Source organism: Oncorhynchus mykiss, chromosome 13 (assembly GCF_057628025.1).
Source record: "Oncorhynchus mykiss isolate SJ-2025 chromosome 13, ASM5762802v1, whole genome shotgun sequence".
Lineage (NCBI taxonomy): Eukaryota > Metazoa > Chordata > Actinopteri > Salmoniformes > Salmonidae > Oncorhynchus > Oncorhynchus mykiss.
Window position 1 is genome coordinate 67,769,852 of NC_143034.1, and position 18,194 is coordinate 67,788,045.

At 45.1% G+C, this 18,194-nt stretch overlaps 2 protein-coding genes across 3 annotated transcripts in view; one reads left to right on the top strand and one right to left on the bottom strand.

Moving 5' to 3' along the window:
- The window catches only part of vasnb (vasorin b), a 438,263-nt gene that overhangs the window by 314,069 nt on the left and 106,000 nt on the right, over positions 1-18,194 (top strand). The window lies entirely within an intron of this gene.
- The window catches only part of coro7 (coronin 7), a 270,650-nt gene continuing 254,416 nt past the window's right edge, over positions 1,961-18,194 (bottom strand). For both annotated transcript variants that reach the window (XM_090197319.1, XM_090197320.1), the window contains 16 exons: positions 16,397-16,542; positions 16,089-16,184; positions 14,928-15,035; positions 12,628-12,784; positions 11,372-11,547; positions 10,822-11,017; positions 10,342-10,484; positions 9,986-10,090; positions 9,816-9,901; positions 9,216-9,357; positions 8,824-8,913; positions 8,471-8,587; positions 8,108-8,243; positions 5,531-5,622; positions 4,270-4,359; positions 1,961-4,157 (listed from right to left, as the gene is read on the bottom strand). In XM_090197319.1, the coding sequence (XP_090053445.1) occupies positions 4,149-4,157; positions 4,270-4,359; positions 5,531-5,622; positions 8,108-8,243; positions 8,471-8,587; positions 8,824-8,913; positions 9,216-9,357; positions 9,816-9,901; positions 9,986-10,090; positions 10,342-10,484; positions 10,822-11,017; positions 11,372-11,547; positions 12,628-12,784; positions 14,928-15,035; positions 16,089-16,184; positions 16,397-16,542 (1,889 nt within the window). In that variant the 3' untranslated portion in view covers positions 1,961-4,148. The remainder of the gene's footprint in view (positions 4,158-4,269; positions 4,360-5,530; positions 5,623-8,107; positions 8,244-8,470; positions 8,588-8,823; positions 8,914-9,215; positions 9,358-9,815; positions 9,902-9,985; positions 10,091-10,341; positions 10,485-10,821; positions 11,018-11,371; positions 11,548-12,627; positions 12,785-14,927; positions 15,036-16,088; positions 16,185-16,396; positions 16,543-18,194) is intronic.

Sequence of the window (18,194 nt, forward strand, 5' to 3'; positions counted from 1 at the left end):
CTAAACATAATTTCATTCACTTCCTTTCCCATTGTTTTTACTCAAGTGAAATAATTGCTTCTATTATCTTTCTTCGGATATCCCTATTGTGGCCTGAGTTGGAAACGGTATTACTGTTTCCATTATATTCTAACATGATACTAACCACCAGTGGGACATCTGTTATTGCTTTGTACATGATTTTCATGAATTAGGGATATACTTAAGTGTTTTTCTCCCGTCTCCGTCAAGACAATAGGATTAATAATAGCTATATTAGCTTACATTAGAATGTACTCTGGAACTAGTGGGAGGGACTTCTAATGCTACTGAATCATTTTGAATGAATAGAGGCCAGGGCCCTCAGCAGAGCTCAGTCCATGCGCCTCGACTTAAACTCCTCCCCTCATGGGCACAGGTACAGGACTGCCAAAACAGGACTCAGTCTGGTCTTCATACTGTGCCGTATAGCAATGTTATGAATTTGTCATTGTGAATTCATTTGCTATTGTATGTAGTGTTTTTGTCCCTATAAATGCTTTTTAAACATGAATGAGGATGTGATGTTGTGTATTTGTTAAGACCGTGTCCACCAGTTATGTTTTTGGAGCTCGAACAAAGAAATAAACAATTCAACAACAACCATGTTCTTGTGTGTGGCTGTTTACTGCCTTTGTTAATGCACCCTTGACAACAATGACATGGATTACCAATGAATTACTGTACTTCAAACGAGCATCCATAGTTCGGGGAAAGTTTGCCATACTAAGCCATTCCCCACAAGGGACGACGTTGTTCAACACAAGTTCTAGTGCCATTAGCATGAAGACGTTCAATCTTCCCGGTGTAACAGTTGGGATAATGGGACAATTGGGAATACAACACATTTCTCAATCCTGGATTGAGGTACTTTTTCAGGCCATATCTCACGCCGGCTCTGCGGTGTCTTGATCTACAGTCATGCTCTCCGACCCCAGTGCAGCTCAGTGTAAACAAGCGTAACGGTAGTGTAGGAGCCATTTTGGCCTGTTTATGAGTTGTGTATCTGGTATCTGTCAAGGGTCATTTTGACTTGTTTTGTACACAAGAGGGCACTATGTTGGGGTCATGGGTCACTGGTCATGTGTGTATATAATTAGCACAGGTGACCAGGAAGAGTTATCAGGTGAGAAGAGAGCACATACAGTTATTACCGTATCACAGATTATAGATTATAGCTTATAGAGTCCATCTCTCTGTACCCTTTTCTACAGGAATATGTGTTTTGGAGCCATTTATATTTTATATACGCAATACATGGAACTTCACCCCAAAAGAGTACTGTTTGGAAAGCTGATTCTTGTGGAATAAATGGAACTTCACCCCAAAAGAGTAATGTTTGGAAAGCTGATTCTTGTGGAATAAATGGAACCTCACCCCAAAAGAGTCATGTTTGGAAAGCTGATTCTTGTGGAATAAATGGAACCTCACCCCAAAAGAGTCATGTTTGGAAAGCTGATTCTTGTGGAATAAATGGAACCTCACCCCAAAAGAGTCATGTTTGGAAAGCTGATTCTTGTGGAATAAATGGAACCTCACCCCAAAAGAGTCATGTTTGGAAAGCTGATTCTTGTGGAATAAATGGAACTTCACCCCAAAATAATAATGTTTGGAAAGCTGATTCTTGTGGAATAAATGGAACCTCACCCCAAAAGAGTCATGTTTGGAAAGCTGATTCTTGTGGAATAAATGGAACCTCACCCCAAAAGAGTAATGTTTGGAAAGCTGATTCTTGTGGACGTGTGACGGACAGCTCTCTCCTGTGCCAGTGACATTTCATAGGGAAGCACCACTACAGGTCGAGTCAGAATCTCCTGGCAACATCATGACATAAGTACATTTACTAGTTTACTCCTTTTTCTTTGAGATTAACAAACATTTCCCCTTTAAACATACTTTTGTTTTAAGCAACAAATTGAAAGACAAAGAAATGACATGTGTACAAGGTTCAAACAGTTGTTTATTGCAAGGCAACATGAACATTCCCACAAAACCATTATTCATAAGACGGACAGAGAAATAATGCTTTATTCAAAGTATAAAAGAGATTTTTCTTTTTGTTAATTTCCCAAAGAACAATGTAAGACATCTGAGAGATTGCAGGCACAAAACACATGACAAACACACAATCACTGACACCAACAATATCTAGGCCCTACAGTCAATGCAGTGGTGTCTGTTCACTTGTCAAGTACTCCACAATGGCTGCGTTTACACAGGCAGCCCAATTCTGATATTTTGCCCAAGTACTGGCAAAAAGCTCTTATCTGATTGGTTTAAAGACCAATTAAAAAACACATGACAGAATTGGACTGCCTGTGTAAACTCAGTGAGTCTGACTACTATTCAAGAATGCTTGGTTGGTTCCAGTCTTTCTGTCATTGTAAACAACATGATTGGTTCGATCAGACTTGGATTAGCCTATTAAAAGTATTGCCTTGTGTTGTACTAGTCTTGATCATGGCTGCTGTGATTGCATCATATAGTAATAATACTGTACGTTATTAAGAAAAAGTAACAAAATGATTGTTTACTACAGTATAATAAAAGAATGAGCTCCTTTAGTGAGGAATACTTCAATAACAGTCTTAAGACGAAGTGTTAACATATGAGGTACAGGAATTCCAGTTATACAGTCTATCAATCTAGAAAGAAAGGTACAGATACATACTACTTCCCACCACATTACAACCTCAGAGATCCACAGACACACTCCTGTACAACTCCCACAGGGGGTGTTTTGGCTTTTCAATACATGACACCCACATGTAAGAACGTCACACACATTTTAGAGTCCCCCAAAACAGAGCGCAGCCCCGATGCTATAAACTATCTCCCAAGATCTGGTGGCTGAACTAAGATATGCACCTGGGTCACGTTCATTACGGCACGCAACGGAAAACGTTTTGAAATGCTTTGCAACGGAAAACGAAAATCCAGGTAATCCCTCCCTGTTTGAGGTTGTTTTCGTCCGTTTGGTGATTAATGAACACGACCCTGGAGTGGTACAGGACTGTTAGTAGGTCTTTATCACTGGCCAGAGAATGAAGCTACCTAAACAACAAAACAATATTATATTCCTATCAATAGAAGACAGCCATGCTTTAACCTGAAGGCTGTTTTTACCCTGTTGTACCCTGTCTGTGTGTTTTTGCTGTGTGCTTGTTGAGGCCGTATGGGGATACCACAGACCATCCAACATCCACGGACTACAGGAGCTGGAGGTGCAGATGGGATATCCAGGTGGAGTGTGAGTCTGTGTGTGTGTGTGTGTGTGTAATGTATAGTGATGCATAGGAGGTGGTACATCTGGAAGACCATAGATACTGTATTCAGGTGCATGCGTTTGACTTTTTCATAGTTACTGTGTTTAGAAGATTATGGACTATGGTTCATATTGGCCCATAAAAAAGCAAGCAGTGGTCTAGTCATTATTATTATGACACAGGTCTAAGGTTAGGAGTGGTGACAGACACACAGGTGTAAGGTTAGGAGTGGTGACAGACACACAGGTGTAAGGTTAGGAGTGGTGACAGACACACAGGTGTAAGGTTAGGAGTGGTGACAGACACACAGGTGTCCATCCAGTGTGGCGGTAAGGGCTGGGTTGTAAGGGAGTGTTGGGAGTCATTTAACTATCTAGCCTGGTAGGAATGTTAGCTATTTACAGTACAAGGCAGCTGCAAGTCAAAGGTCAAATTGGGGGTGAGGTTGCCTTTAACAACAGACCTAGGATCAGATTCCCAAACCCCAGTCCTACCTTTAAACATTATGAGGAGGAAAACATATCTGATCCTGATTCAGTCAATGGTTAGAGGCAACATCTACTTACTCAGAGTATTAGAGGATGATACGAGGATATGGGAGGTAGGGCTGCAAAAGTCTGGTAACTTTCCCTAAAATTCCCAGGAAAACAAGCAGGAAATCCAAGAATTCTCCAATTGGTATTTCTGGAAAACCTAGACATTTTGTTGACAGAATTTTACAACCCTAATGACAGGTTAATGTTATGTGTTTGAGAGATGTTCTTTTGACATAGGACACATCAGTGGCACACAGGAATGACACGTTTCAGTCCAACAGGCCCTTGGCTACTGCTGGACCCTGATTGGTCCGCAAGGCAACACACACTAGTCACCCTGAAAGACACAAGAGCATGGGTAAATGTGTGTGTGTTTGTGTGTACATTTGTGTGTGTGTGTGTGTGTGTGTGTCTGTGTGTACATTTGTGTTTGTGTGTGTGTCACTCACCCACTCATCGTCTTCTACTCCCTGGAAGGACTCCTGTGGTAGAGGGTTGTCGTCCATGTTCCCCAGCTTGCCTATCATGGCACTCAACAGCTGTAGTACAGACAGATGGTTAACACACTATATTCCCACTACTGACTAGTGGTTAACACACTATAGTCCCACTACTGACTAGTGGTTAACACACTATAGTCCCACTACTGCTAGTGGTTAACACACTATAGTCCCACTACTGACTAGTGGTGAGTACCAAGACAGATGGTTAACACACTATAGTCCCACTATTGACTAGTGGTGAGTACCAAGACAGATGGTTAACACACTATAGTCCCACTACTGACTAGTGCTGAGTACCAAGACAGATGGTTAACACACTATAGTCCCACTACTAACTAGTGGTGAGTACCAAGACAGATGGTTAACACACTATAGTCCCACTACTGACTAGTGGTTAACACACTATAGACCCACTACTGACTAGTGGTGAGTACCCATATCCCTCATTTAACATGATATCAATATGAGCAAGACATATTGAGGTATCGGTTTATCCTTGTTGTTAACCTACACTATCAGGTAATGAACATTCATGAGTCTTGCAGGCACAAAACCCTCTCACAGGCTCTCAACAGCATAGTGAACTGGCTGCTGAAGGTCCGTCAACTGGCTTCCCATTGTATTCAAACTGGTTAGGTAGGTCTATCTGCTACCAGGATATTTACGTCTAACCCAATGGAAAATCTGCAAGCAGTTGTCTGGACTTCACAAAGCCGTGGAAATGAACAGAAAATGAAACATTCATACATGATATAGATATAGATTATCCCATCACTACTAATAACTATTCACACTATTACCGTGACAAAACAGTCACCAAGCGTCTAGCTAGCTGCACTCACAGAGAAATACTCACTATAATAAGATGCTTGTACACGTTCAGATTAGGGATGCAGGATATATGGGTGATATGCTGACGTGCATACCTATATAACGTAGGTACATGACACCAGGAAAAATGTGGCGCTACACGTGCAACACAGCATTCCTAACCTATCCCACAATGCCTCTTGCACTGAGATGCAGTGCCTTAGACCACTGCGTCCGTGTGTGTTATCTGTTTAACTTAAAAGGCTGCAATTAAAAAAAAATATTGGTATAATTTTTGGGGGCAAGGAAACCATCAGATATCGGTATTGGCCAAAAATGCAATTTCAGTGCATCACTAATTCAGATAGTAGCAACGCACACACACACACACACACACCTCATCTTTCTTCTGCTCGTCAGTCTTCTCCTCCAGGTAGTGAGAGGATGGAAGGTACTTTCTCACTTGGACCTCCTTGGGCGCCTCACTCACTGAGAGGACAGACAGACAGACAGATGGACAGACAGAAACAGTGACAGTGAGACCAGAGAGTTGGGAGGGATTGTGTTAGAATGGCAGTGGGCCACTGTGTATATACAGGGTTGTGTTAGAATAGCAGTGGGCCACTGTGTATATACAGGGTTGTGTTAGAATGGCAGAATGGCAGTGGGCCACTGTGTATATACAGGGTTGTGTTAGAATAGCAGTGGGCCACTGTGTATATACAGGGTTGTGTTAGAATGGCAGAATGGCAGTGGGCCACTGTGTATATACAGGGTTGTGTTAGAATAGCAGTGGGCCACTGTGTATATACAGGGTTGTGTTAGAATGGCAGAATGGCAGTGGGCCACTGTGTATATACAGGGGTGTGTTAGAATAGCAGTGGGCCACTGTGTATATACTGGGTTGTGTTGGAATGGCAGTGGGCCACTGTGTATATACTGGGTTGTGTTAGAATGACAGAGGGCCACTGTGTATATACAGGGTTGTGTTAGAATGGCAGTGGGCCACTGTGTATATACTGGGTTGTGTTAGAATAGCAGTGGGCCACTGTGTATATACAGGGGTGTGTTAGAATAGCAGTGGGCCACTGTGTATATACAGGGTTGTGTTAGAATAGCAGTGGGCCACTGTGTATATACTGGGTTGTGTTAGAATGACAGAGGGCCACTGTGTATATACAGGGTTGTGTTAGAATGGCAGAGGGCCACTGTGTATATACAGGGTTGTGTTAGAATGGCAGAGGGCCACTGTGTATATACAGGGTTGTGTTAGAATGGCAGAGGGCCACTGTGTATATACAGGGTTGTATTAGAATGGCAGAGGGCCACTGTGTATATACAGGGTTGTGTTAGAATGGCATCTTTACAAAACTGTTTCAGTTTAGCAATATTCTTGGGATGTCTGGTGTGAACTGCTCTCGAGGTCATGCCACAGCATCTCAAGTTGGGTTTAGGTCAGGACTCTGACTAGGCCACTCCAGAAGGTGCATTTTCTTCTGTTGAAGCCATTCTGCTGTTGATTTACTTCTGTGCTTTGGGTCATTGTCCTGTTGCATCACCCAACTTCTGTTGAGCTTCAATTGGCAGACAGATAGCCTTACATTCTCCTGCAAAATGTCTTGAATTCTTGGGAATTCATTTTTCCATCAATGATAGCAAGCTGTCCAGGCCCTGAGGCAGCAAAGCAGCCCCAAACCATGATTCTCCCTCCACCATACTTTACACTTAGGATGAGGTTTTGACGTTGGTGTGCTGTGCCTTTTTATCTCCACACATAGTGAGTGTTGTGTGTTCCTTCCAAACAACTCAACTGTAGTTCATCTGTCCACAGAATATTTTGCCAGCAGCGTTGTGGAACATCCAGGTGCACTTTTGCAAACTTCAGACGTGCAGCAAATGTTTTTTTGGACAGCAGTGGCTTCTTCCGTGGTGTCCTCCCATGAACACCATTCTTGTTTAGTGTTTTACGTATCTTAGACTGGTCAACAGAGATGTTAACATGTTCCAGATATTTCTGTAAGTCTTTAGCTGACACTCTAGGATTCTTCTTAACCTCACTGAGCATTCTGCGCTGTGCTCTTGCAGTCATCTTTGCAGGACGGCCACTCCTAGAGAGAGTAGCAACAGTGCTGAATTTCTCAATTTTTGACAATATGTCTTACCGTGGACTGATGAACATCAAGGCTTTTAGAGATACTTTTGTAACCCTTTCCAGCTTTATGCAATTCAACCATTCTTAATCTTAGGTCTTCTGAGATCTCTTTTGTTCAAAGCATGGTTCACATCAGGCAATGCTTCTTGTGAATAGCAAACTCACATTTTGTGAGTGTTTTTATAGGGCAATCTCGTCTCATTGATTGGACTCCAGGTTAGTTGACTCCTGACTCCAATTAGCTTTTGGAGAAGTCATTAGCCTAGGGGTTCACATACTGTTTATAACCTACATTGTGAATGTTTAAATTATGTATTCAATATAGACAAGACAAATACAATAATTTGTGTTATTAGTTTAAGCACATTGTGTTTGTCTATTGTTTTGACTTAGATGAAGATCAGATCACATTTGATGACCAATTTCTGCAGAAATGCAGGTAATTCCAAAGGGTTCACATACTTTCTCTTGCCACTGTGCATGTGTGTCATTCCAGGTACACCGATCCACAAGACTTCGCTCAAAGCCTGTATCGGCAATTCTACGTTATAGAAGATCTCTGCCTCACATTGAGTTGATTGACGATTGGCTGTCAGAATAGATTTAGCTAGTGTCACCATCATGTCAAAGCACAAGGCAGATACTCTTGTCAAACCCAGGACTTGGCCCATGAAAGAGTGGATAGGTCGCCCCTTATAAACTGTATCTGCTCGGCTTCTCATCTGAGATTCAAAAGGTGGATCTAACAGTAATGCTGTTGACTTCAGTCCACTGTTTGTACTATATGTGCCTGGGTGGAGCAGAGCTGAGGTTAGCCCCTACCTGGGGTCATGTCTTTGGGCTTGAGGCTGATGGACTGGTGCTTCCCATCAGAACCAGCCAGCCAGGCTGAGGCTGTCAGAGAAGACTCCCACCACACTGCTGTGTCTGGGTACACATCATCCTGAAAGAACTCTTTCTGTGGACGGACGGAGAGAAGGAAGGAGGGAGACGAGACACGACAGGATTAGTTCAGAACTCAAACAGCTCAAACTCCACAGACTAAGTACAAACAGGGGTTCACATAGCAGACCCTTTTTACTGGTAGTTCTTTGAGGCCCTGGTCTGAAAAGTCATCAAATAACTGCAGGTTTTTCCTATTTCCCCCATATATACACTAGATGGCAGCGTTCAGCCATAACTCACTCTGACGCGGGGGACTCTGAAGGCCACTGGCTCTATGGAGGTCTTACTGAGCCTCAGACCCCTGGCCACCTCGACCTCTTGCACCACACACTCAGTCTTCGGCAGGAAGGCCAAGCCCTAAACACAGGAAACAGGAAGTTCATGCAGAGAGATTCTACAGGTCTACAGGTGCCTGCGTAATTGATTGACAGATCATCAATTAGTCAGTCAGTCAGTCAAACAGACATTTTATACAAGTCACAAATTCAGGGAAATGTTTTTATCTATTGACTACAAAACATGTAATAAGAAGGAGCAGGATATAGGAAATGGGAAAAGCAGGGATGTAAATGCTGTTAACATAAAGTCTATACCTTGTGGGGCTCTGAGGAGTTGAAGCTGGCACATTCCAGGAAATAGGGAGCTTCTGGCACTATCTCAAAGATGTACACTCGTGTGTCACCCTGGTAAATGTAAACAACAACAACAACAATGGCTGTATAGGTTTACTCGTGTCAAAGTCTGGGTATGGGGAGTCAGTATGGATCTACCAATCCACCACCACCAACATTAGCCCGGACCCAGATAGTTTTTTGTTGTCTACTAGACATAGGAGTTGGCAAGACAGCACAAACAGATCGGGAACCAGGCTAGGCAGGCATTATTATCATGAAGCACAAGAGTCTGTAACAAGAGTCACTATGGGCTCTATTTTCTTCTATCCAAAAGACATGCTCTGTTTATTTGTTTGTTTGTTGTCGTTTACCTTTCCGGTGAGGATGACGACGCTGGTGTCGGGGTCGTAGAAGGGAATGAGGGTGGAGGGTGAGACGTCGGTGGGGGCGCTGGCGATGGCCCCGGAGGACAGGGACTCAACGGAGTGCAGGTACAGGGTTCTCTCACTGCGACTGCAGAAGGGGGAAACACATCGGGTGTCAAAGGTGAGGTGAACTGTGGTGACATCCTCAATGAGGTCTCGGGTCAGAGGGGTTGTTTTCCTCTTGTTCAACAGGACCATAAAGCCATTGGTGCAGTTTTTTGTGTGAACCAAGATTATGGGTGAACTACATGTCAGACTGAATGGTCATACACACACGATGAACTGAATGGTCACACACACACGATGAACTGAATGGTCACACACACACGATGAACTGAATGGTCACACACACACGATGAACTGAATGGTCACACACACACGATGAACTGAATGGTCACACACACGATGAACTGAATGGTCACACACACACGATGAACTGAATGGTCACACACACACAATGAACTGAATGAATTAAATGAAGGTAAATGGATTGGTAAGCACAAATTGAAGCTCAACTACCAAACAGAAGTACAGAGAAATATTCACCTGTCGAATCCTGACACCATCAGGTATTTTCCATCACACACCCACACCACTCGAGCCCCTCTGTGGCCCTCAGGACCTGCACCCTCCTGCAGAGAGAGAGAGAAGGAGAGATATATGGAAATACTCCAAACAAAAAGGTCAACAACTCCTCAGGTCTCCTGTACACACACCTGTACTGGGTCAGCAGACTTGCGAGGGTCGTAGATGCGCAGTTTCCCATCCTTACACACCGTGGCCAGGAGTTTACCATCTGGACTCCACGCCATCCCAAATATCTATATGCACACCAGGCAGGAGAGGGTACAGAGAAAGGAACGAGTGAAAAGTTGAAATGAAGCGAAGGAGACAAGCACGTTCCTTGTACATACTGTAGGTAGGATCAATCAATCAATATCCATCCATCAATCATTATTATTATCCCAGATACATTTTACCACGTCCCTATTCTCTAACAAAACCAGTGGTTCCACCCCCTGCCAATACCAATATTCCTTATGTCCCGCCCCTTTCCCTCCTCCTCCGTCACCTGATCCTGGTGTCCCCGGAGCGCTTTGACCTCGTCCCCAGACTCCAGGTTCCACAGGCGCACCGTCTGGTCGTAGGAGGAGGATGCCAGCAGGCCCGACGCCAGGGGGTGGAACTTGACTGAGTAGATCTTCTCAGTGTGGCCTGTGATTGGTCAAAACCCCTGTCACTCACTCACATTCTATCAAGATATGATTTATTTCTATTGATAGATTCAGTAGTCACACAGTATAAGGCTATATATAAGGATAATAAGACACACTGTAGCAAATTGCATACCGGTATCCTGTTCATTTCATTTCTGTCACTCATTGAATGAAGGATAGAGTACTGATACATATGTGGCTTCACTCACACATCTACATATCAGATATTTCACATTGGACCCCAAAAGCCCCAGCTCGGAGTCTAACTTCATTCAATTGAAATCTACTTTACTTGAACTTAATTGGTCTCCAGGCCCCTGTGGAGTGTGTCTTACCCTGCAGGATGGTCTCTGGCTCAGTCAGGGTCTCTGTCAGACCCCCCTCAGGCACCTGCCACACACGGATCTTAGCATCGTCGCCTGCCACCACCAGCCTGTGACTGTTGAAGGGGTCCCAGGAGAAGTCAGCCACGTTGACAGAGTTCTGGATGGTGGGCAGGCCCGTGTCCGCTAGCTTCCCAGCCTGAGACAACTGAGGAGGGGGGCAGTGAGATACATCCCTCTTTCTTTAATGTGTGAACCAATAAAGCCACATCTTTGGTCTAATATGGTGGCAGAAATCCTAAATGACTATTTCCACTATTCATTCCTATTATCTGATGACATTCTACTGTAATGTAATGCTGTAGCGGCTGCATATTATTTCATGTGTTGTCTACTCCCCTCCAACTAATAAGACACAGCCATAAAACACCCTCACTTTAGCAGAACTCTGCTTTCTTGGCCAGGGCTCACTTAAAAAAGATACAGATAAAAATAACTAAAAGAATACTACAATATTTTGGATTAAGACACATTATCTTCCATTTTCTAAGTGGGGAAGTACCTCAAAGATGGCGATCTGACCCCCGGCGGTGGCGAGGGGCACGGCCACGCGATGGCGGTTGGCACAGAAGCCATCACACTCCCCGGGCGTGGTGAGGTTGAGCCCCTTCAGGTTGGTGAAGTGGGTGTCTCTGTGAAGCACCGCACCCTGCAGGTGACGAAACTTACTGCTGGGACCTGGGGGAGGAGGAGAGGGAGGGAGAGGGAGAGAGAGGGAGGAGGAGGAGAGGGAGGGAGAGGGAGAGAGAGGGAGTGAGGGAGGGAGAGGGAGGAGGAGGAGAGGGAGCGAGAGGGAGGAGAGGGAGGGAGAGAGGGAGAGAGAGAGAGGGAGGAGGAGGAGAGGGAGGGAGAGGGAGAGAGAGGGAGGAGGAGAGGGAGGGAGGGAGAGAGAGGGAGGAGGAGGAGAGGGAGAGAGAGGGAGGGAGAGGGAGAGAGAGGGAGGAGGAGGAGAGGGAGAGAGAGGGAGAGAGAGGGAGGAGGAGGAGAGCAGGGTGATTTTAGACCTTAGCTACATTATTTGTAACCTGGGTCTTGTTCATTAGGCACCAACCTGAAGAAATGATTTACAATGATGTACCTGGTCCAATAAGAAATGCTTGTTTTAGTTTTCTGTTGCGAAACATTTTGTTACGCAGTACCCAATGAACACAACCCAGGTATATTATTAGTAACCTAGTCCCATACTATATGTGCTGTGGGAAGCTCTTGTATGGTTAACAAACAAGTTGGTTACAGCACATTTAGAATGGTAACAGGCTACATCAGACAGGGGATACTGGCAGTGTGCCTGGTCCCAGATCTGTTTGCGCTGTCTTGATATGCTAGCAGTGTGTAGGATTGGATCGTCAGACAGGTTCAGATTAGTCCAAACCACCAACTCTCTCTCTCTCACACAGTTCAGTTGTAAATACAGCTCAAACCAACAGTCAGCAGGACATTATAATAAGATAATGACAAGGTAGGGAAATGAGATGAGAGATGAGAGAGAGAGCCTTACCTAGCATTGAGACTGACACTGTCAAATCTTACATAACATACTTCCTAATACCATAACCGGATATGTAACACGGAGCATTGTGGGTAATGTAGTACCACTACAGTTTCCCAAAACAGCTTTACTCAACATGTTGCTGATGGGTAAGGATGTGTGTGTGGTGTGTGTATATGTGTATGTGTGGTGTGTGTGTGTATTCACGTATATGTGTGTTTGTGTGTGTGTGGGACAGAGCACTGCTACTGTTTCCCAAACAGCCTTACCCAACATGCTGCTGATGGCTTTGGCACTCTGGCTGGGGCTGGGGAGGAAGCCTGAGGAGAGGCCAGAGGTGGAGGAGGGGGAGCGGGACGGGGCAGCACTGCTGCTGGGGGAGCTCAGGGGACTGCTGGAGGTGGAGCAGCCTCGCACTGGAGCCTCCTGGAGAGGAAGAACAACAGTAATACATATACAATATACAATCATATAATTAAACAATAAGGCCCGAGGGGGTGTGGTATATGGCCAATATACTACTGCTAAGGGCTTTTCTGACGCACAACACAACGCGGAGTGCCTGGATACAGCCCTTAGCCGTGGTATATTGGCAATATATCACAAATCCCAGAGGTGCCTTATTGCTATAATAAATTGGTTACCAACGTAATAAATGTTTTGTCATACCAGCCAATCAGCAACAGGGCCGAATCACCCAGTGTATATATCCAATATAGTGTATACGGTCTGATTAATATAAAATACTTTCTAGAGAGAAGGAATAATACTAATAATATGGTCACTAAACCAGATGTCTTTATCCAAAGATACTCACAGGTTTACAGAATACTTTAATCTACAGACTTTAGATACTCACAGGTTTACAGAATACTTTAATCTACAGACATTAGATACTCACAGTGTTTACAGACTACTTTAATCTACAGACATTAGACACTCACAGTGTTTACAGACTACTTTAATCTACAGACTTTAGATACTCACAGGTTTACAGAATACTTTAATCTACAGACATTAGATACTCACAGGTTTACAGACTACTTTAATCTACAGATTTTAGATACTCACAGGTTTACAGACTACTTTAATCTACAGACATTAGATACTCACAGGTTTACAGACTACATTAATCTACAGACTTTAGATTCTCACAGTGTTTACAGAATACTTTAATCTACAGACATTAGATACTCACAGGTTTACAGACTACTTTAATCTACAGACTTTAGATACTCACAGGTTTACAGACTACTTTAATCTACAGACTTTAGATACTCACGGGTTTACAGACTACTTTAATCTACAGACTTTAGATACTCACAGGTTTACAGACTACTTTAATCTACAGACATTAGATAATCACCGTTTTACAGACTAATTTACAGACATTAGATACTCACAGGTTTACAGAATACTTTAATCTACAGACATTAGATACTCACAGGTTTACAGACTACTTTAATCTACAGATTTTAGATACTCACAGGTTTACAGACTACTTTAATCTACAGACATTAGATACTCACAGGTTTACAGACTACTTTAATCTACAGACTTTAGATACTCACAGGTTTACAGACTACTTTAATCTACAGACTTTAGATACTCACAGTGTTTACAGAATACTTTAATCTACAGACATTAGATCCTCACAGGTTTACAGAATACTTTAATCTACAGACTTTAGATCCTCACAGGTTTACAGACTACTTTAATCTACAGACTTTAGATACTCACAGTGTTTACAGCCTACTTTAATCTACAGATTTTAGATACTCACAGTGTTTACAGAATACTTTAATCTACAGACTTTAGATCCTCACAGGTTTACAGACTACTTTCATCTACAGATTTTAGATACTCACAGGTTAATCCAAGATATTCAATCAATACTCTATGTGTGGCCCGATGCAATAATATGAAAACAATTTGAGAGAAAATAAAGCAAAATCCAAATTCCATTTGTATTAAAAATACAGTAAAAAGGTAGTTGCTAGCAGAGAGAATGAGGGAACAGAGGGAATGAGGGAACGGAGGAAATGAGGGAACGGAGGGAATGAGGGAACAGAGGGAATGAGGGAACGGAGGGAATAAGGGAACGGAGGGAATGAGGGAACAGAGGGAATGAGGGAGTGGAGGGAATGAGGGAACGGAGGGAATGAGGGAACGGAGGGAATGAGGGAACGGAGGGAATGAGAGGGAATGAGGGAACGGAGGGAATGAGGGAACAGAGGGAATGAGGGAACGGAGGGAATGAGGGAACAGAGGGAATGAGGGAACAGAGGGAATGAGGGAACGGAGGGAATGAGGGAACGGAGGGAATGAGGGAACGGAGGGAATGAGGGAGTGGAGAGAACGGAGGGAACAGAGGGAATGAGGGAACGGAGGGAATGAGGGAACGGAGGGAATGAGGGAACGGAGGGAATGAGGGAACAGAGGGAATGAGGGAACGGAGGGAATGAGGGAGTGGAGAGAACGGAGGGAACAGAGGGAATGAGGGAATGGAGGGAGCCAAAAGAGAAATGAAAACGACCCATAGAGGAGGAGGAGAACGGATGATGCTGACCTCTTTGCTCCTCCCACTGGGCAGCTCTTTCTTAGCAGGCGTCTGATTGGCTGGCTTAGCGTTGTTAGGCTTCTGACGATTGGATGGGTTGACACTGACCTTCTCAACCTGAGAAGACGGCCATGATTGGATGTTTAAGAGAACAGCAGGCTATTGCTTGGTCCTGAAGTACAAACCGCGCCAAAAACCAAGCACTTCTATTGGTACTGTATGCACATTGTATCCAAGTTAGAATACAGATTAGAGTTATATTGTGTAGAGTGATGGTGGTACATTAGAGTTATATTGTGTAGGGTGATGGTGGTACATTAGAGTTATATTGTGTAGAGTGATGGTGGTACATCCAAGTTAGAATACAGATTAGAGTTATATTGTGTAGAGTGATGGTGGTACATTAGAGTTATATTGTGTAGAGTGATGGTGGTACATTATAGTTATATTGTGTAGAGTGATGGTGGTACATTAGAGTTATATTGTGTAGAGTGATGGTGGTACATCCAAGTTAGAATACAGATTAGAGTTATATTGTGTAGCGTGATGGTGGTACATTAGAGTTATATTGTGTAGAGTGATGGTGGTACATTAGAGTTATATTGTGTAGAGTGATGGTGGTACATCCAAGTTAGAATACAGATTAGAGTTATATTGTGTAGAGTGATGGTGGTACATTAGAGTTATATTGTGTAGAATGATGGTGGTACATTAGAGTTATATTGTGTAGAGTGATGGTGGTACATTAGAGTTATATTGTGTAGAGTGATGGTGGTACATTAGAGTTATATTGTGTAGAGTGATGGTGGTACATTAGAGTTATATTGTGTAGAGTGATGGTGGTACATCCAAGTTAGAATACAGATTAGAGTTATATTGTGTAGAGTGATGGTGGTACATTAGAGTTATATTGTGTAGAATGATGGTGGTACATTAGAGTTATATTGTGTAGAGTGATGGTGGTACATTAGAGTTATATTGTGTAGAGTGATGGTGGTACATTCAAGTTATATTGTGTAGAGTGATGGTGGTACATTAGAGTTATATTGTGTAGAGTGATGGTGGTACATTAGAGTTATATTGTGTAGAGTGATGGTGGTACATTAGAGTTATATTGTGTAGAGTGATGGTGGTACATTAGAGTTATATTGTGTAGAGTGATGGTGGTACCTGTTTCTCGCCACCTTTCCACCACTCTGCAGCAGACATGGCTGCTGTCCGGCCCAAGGTGTCTGGGTACAGGTCTGCATGGAACTCCTGTCCTGACTGAATTAGATACACACAAAGCAGACATACTCTAAAATGGAAGACATAAAGGCTTGTTGAATGGTTGCTCATTCCATAACTTTATTTTCCTCAGTGACTACAAAGACAGTCCCCCCCCATCAGTTTAGAAACAAGTACAGGGAAATAACTGTTGCCATGGCATCAAAATGACAGATGGATCTGCTGTTACAGTAGCCTGAGAGATACTGGACCTTGCGGGGCACGTGGTAGTTGATTGGCACGATGAAGCTGTCCGTCAGCTGCAGGACCCGCATGACCTCACAGGACAGGACATCCAATGCCAACTTGGGTACCATGGCAACGCCTCGCGTTGGGGCGTCCGTCAGACAGTGGCTCACTGGAGAGAAAGAGATGAGGAGAGAATAAGAGGGAGAAAGAAGTAGAGATTAGAGGACAGACCTGGGTGTGTGAGAGAGGGAGTGGGAGAGGTAGGAGGACAGACCTGGGTGTGTGAGAGAGGGAGTGGGAGAGGTAGGAGGACAGACCTGGGTGTGTGAGAGAGGGAGTGGGAGAGGTAGGAGGACAGACCTGGGTGTGTGAGAGAGGGAGTGGGAGAGGTAGGAGGACAGACCTGGGTGTGTGAGAGAGGGAGTGGGAGAGGTAGGAGGACAGACCTGGGTTTGTGAGAGAGGGAGTGGGAGAGGTAGGAGGACAGACCTGGGTGTGTGAGAGAGGGAGTGGGAGAGGTAGGAGGACAGACCTGGGTGTGTGAGAGAGGGAGTGGGAGAGGTAGGAGGACAGACCTGGGTGTGTGAGAGAGGGAGTGGGAGAGGTAGGAGGACAGACCTGGGTGTGTGAGAGAGGGAGTGGGAGAGGTAGGAGGACAGACCTGGGTGTGTGAGAGAGGGAGTGGGAGAGGTAGGGGGACAGACCTGGGTGTGTGAGAGAGGGAGTGGGAGAGGTAGGAGGACAGACCTGGGTGTGTGAGAGAGGGAGTGGGAGAGGTAGGAGGACAGACCTGGGTATGTGAGAGAGGGAGTGGGAGAGGTATGAGGACAGACCTGGGTGTGTGAGAGAGGGAGTGGGAGAGGTAGGAGGACAGACCTGGGTGTGTGAGAGAGGGAGTGGGAGAGGTAGGGGGACAGACCTGGGTGTGTGAGAGAGGGAGTGGGAGAGGTAGGAGGACAGACCTGGGTGTGTGAGAGAGGGAGTGGGAGAGGTAGGAGGACAGACCTGGGTGTGTGAGAGGTAGGGGGACAGACCTGGGTGTGTGAGAGAGGGAGTGGGAGAGGTAGGAGGACAGACCTGGGTGTGTGAGAGAGGGAGTGGGAGAGGTAGCAGGACAGACCTGGGTGTGTGAGAGAGGGAGTGTGAGAGGTATGAGGACAGACCTGGGTGTGTGAGAGAGGGAGTGGGAGAGGTAGCAGGACAGACCTGGGTGTGTGAGAGAGGGAGTGGGAGAGGTAGGGGGACAGACCTGGGTGTGTGAGAGAGGGAGTGGGAGAGGTAGGGGGACAGACCTGGGTGTGTGAGAGAGGGAGTGGGAGAGGTAGGAGGACAGACCTGGGTGTGTGAGAGAGGGAGTGGGAGAGGTAGGGGGACAGACCTGGGTTTGTGAGAGGTAGCAGGACAGACCTGGGTGTGTGAGAGAGGGAGTGGGAGAGGTAGGGGGACAGACCTGGGTTTGTGAGAGAGGGAGTGGGAGAGGTAGGGGGACAGACCTGGGTTTGTGAGAGAGGGAGTGGGAGAGGTAGGAGGACAGACCTGGGTTTGTGAGAGAGGGAGTGGGAGAGGTAGGGGGACAGACCTGGGTTTGTGAGAGAGGGAGTGGGAGAGGTAGGGGGACAGACCTGGGTTTGTGAGAGAGGGAGTGGGAGAGGTAGGAGGACAGACCTGGGTGTGTGAGAGGTAGCAGGACAGACCTGGGTGTGTGAGAGAGGGAGTGGGAGAGGTAGGGGGACAGACCTGGGTTTGTGAGAGAGGGAGTGGGAGAGGTAGGGGGACAGACCTGGGTTTGTGAGAGAGGGAGTGGGAGAGGTAGGGGGACAG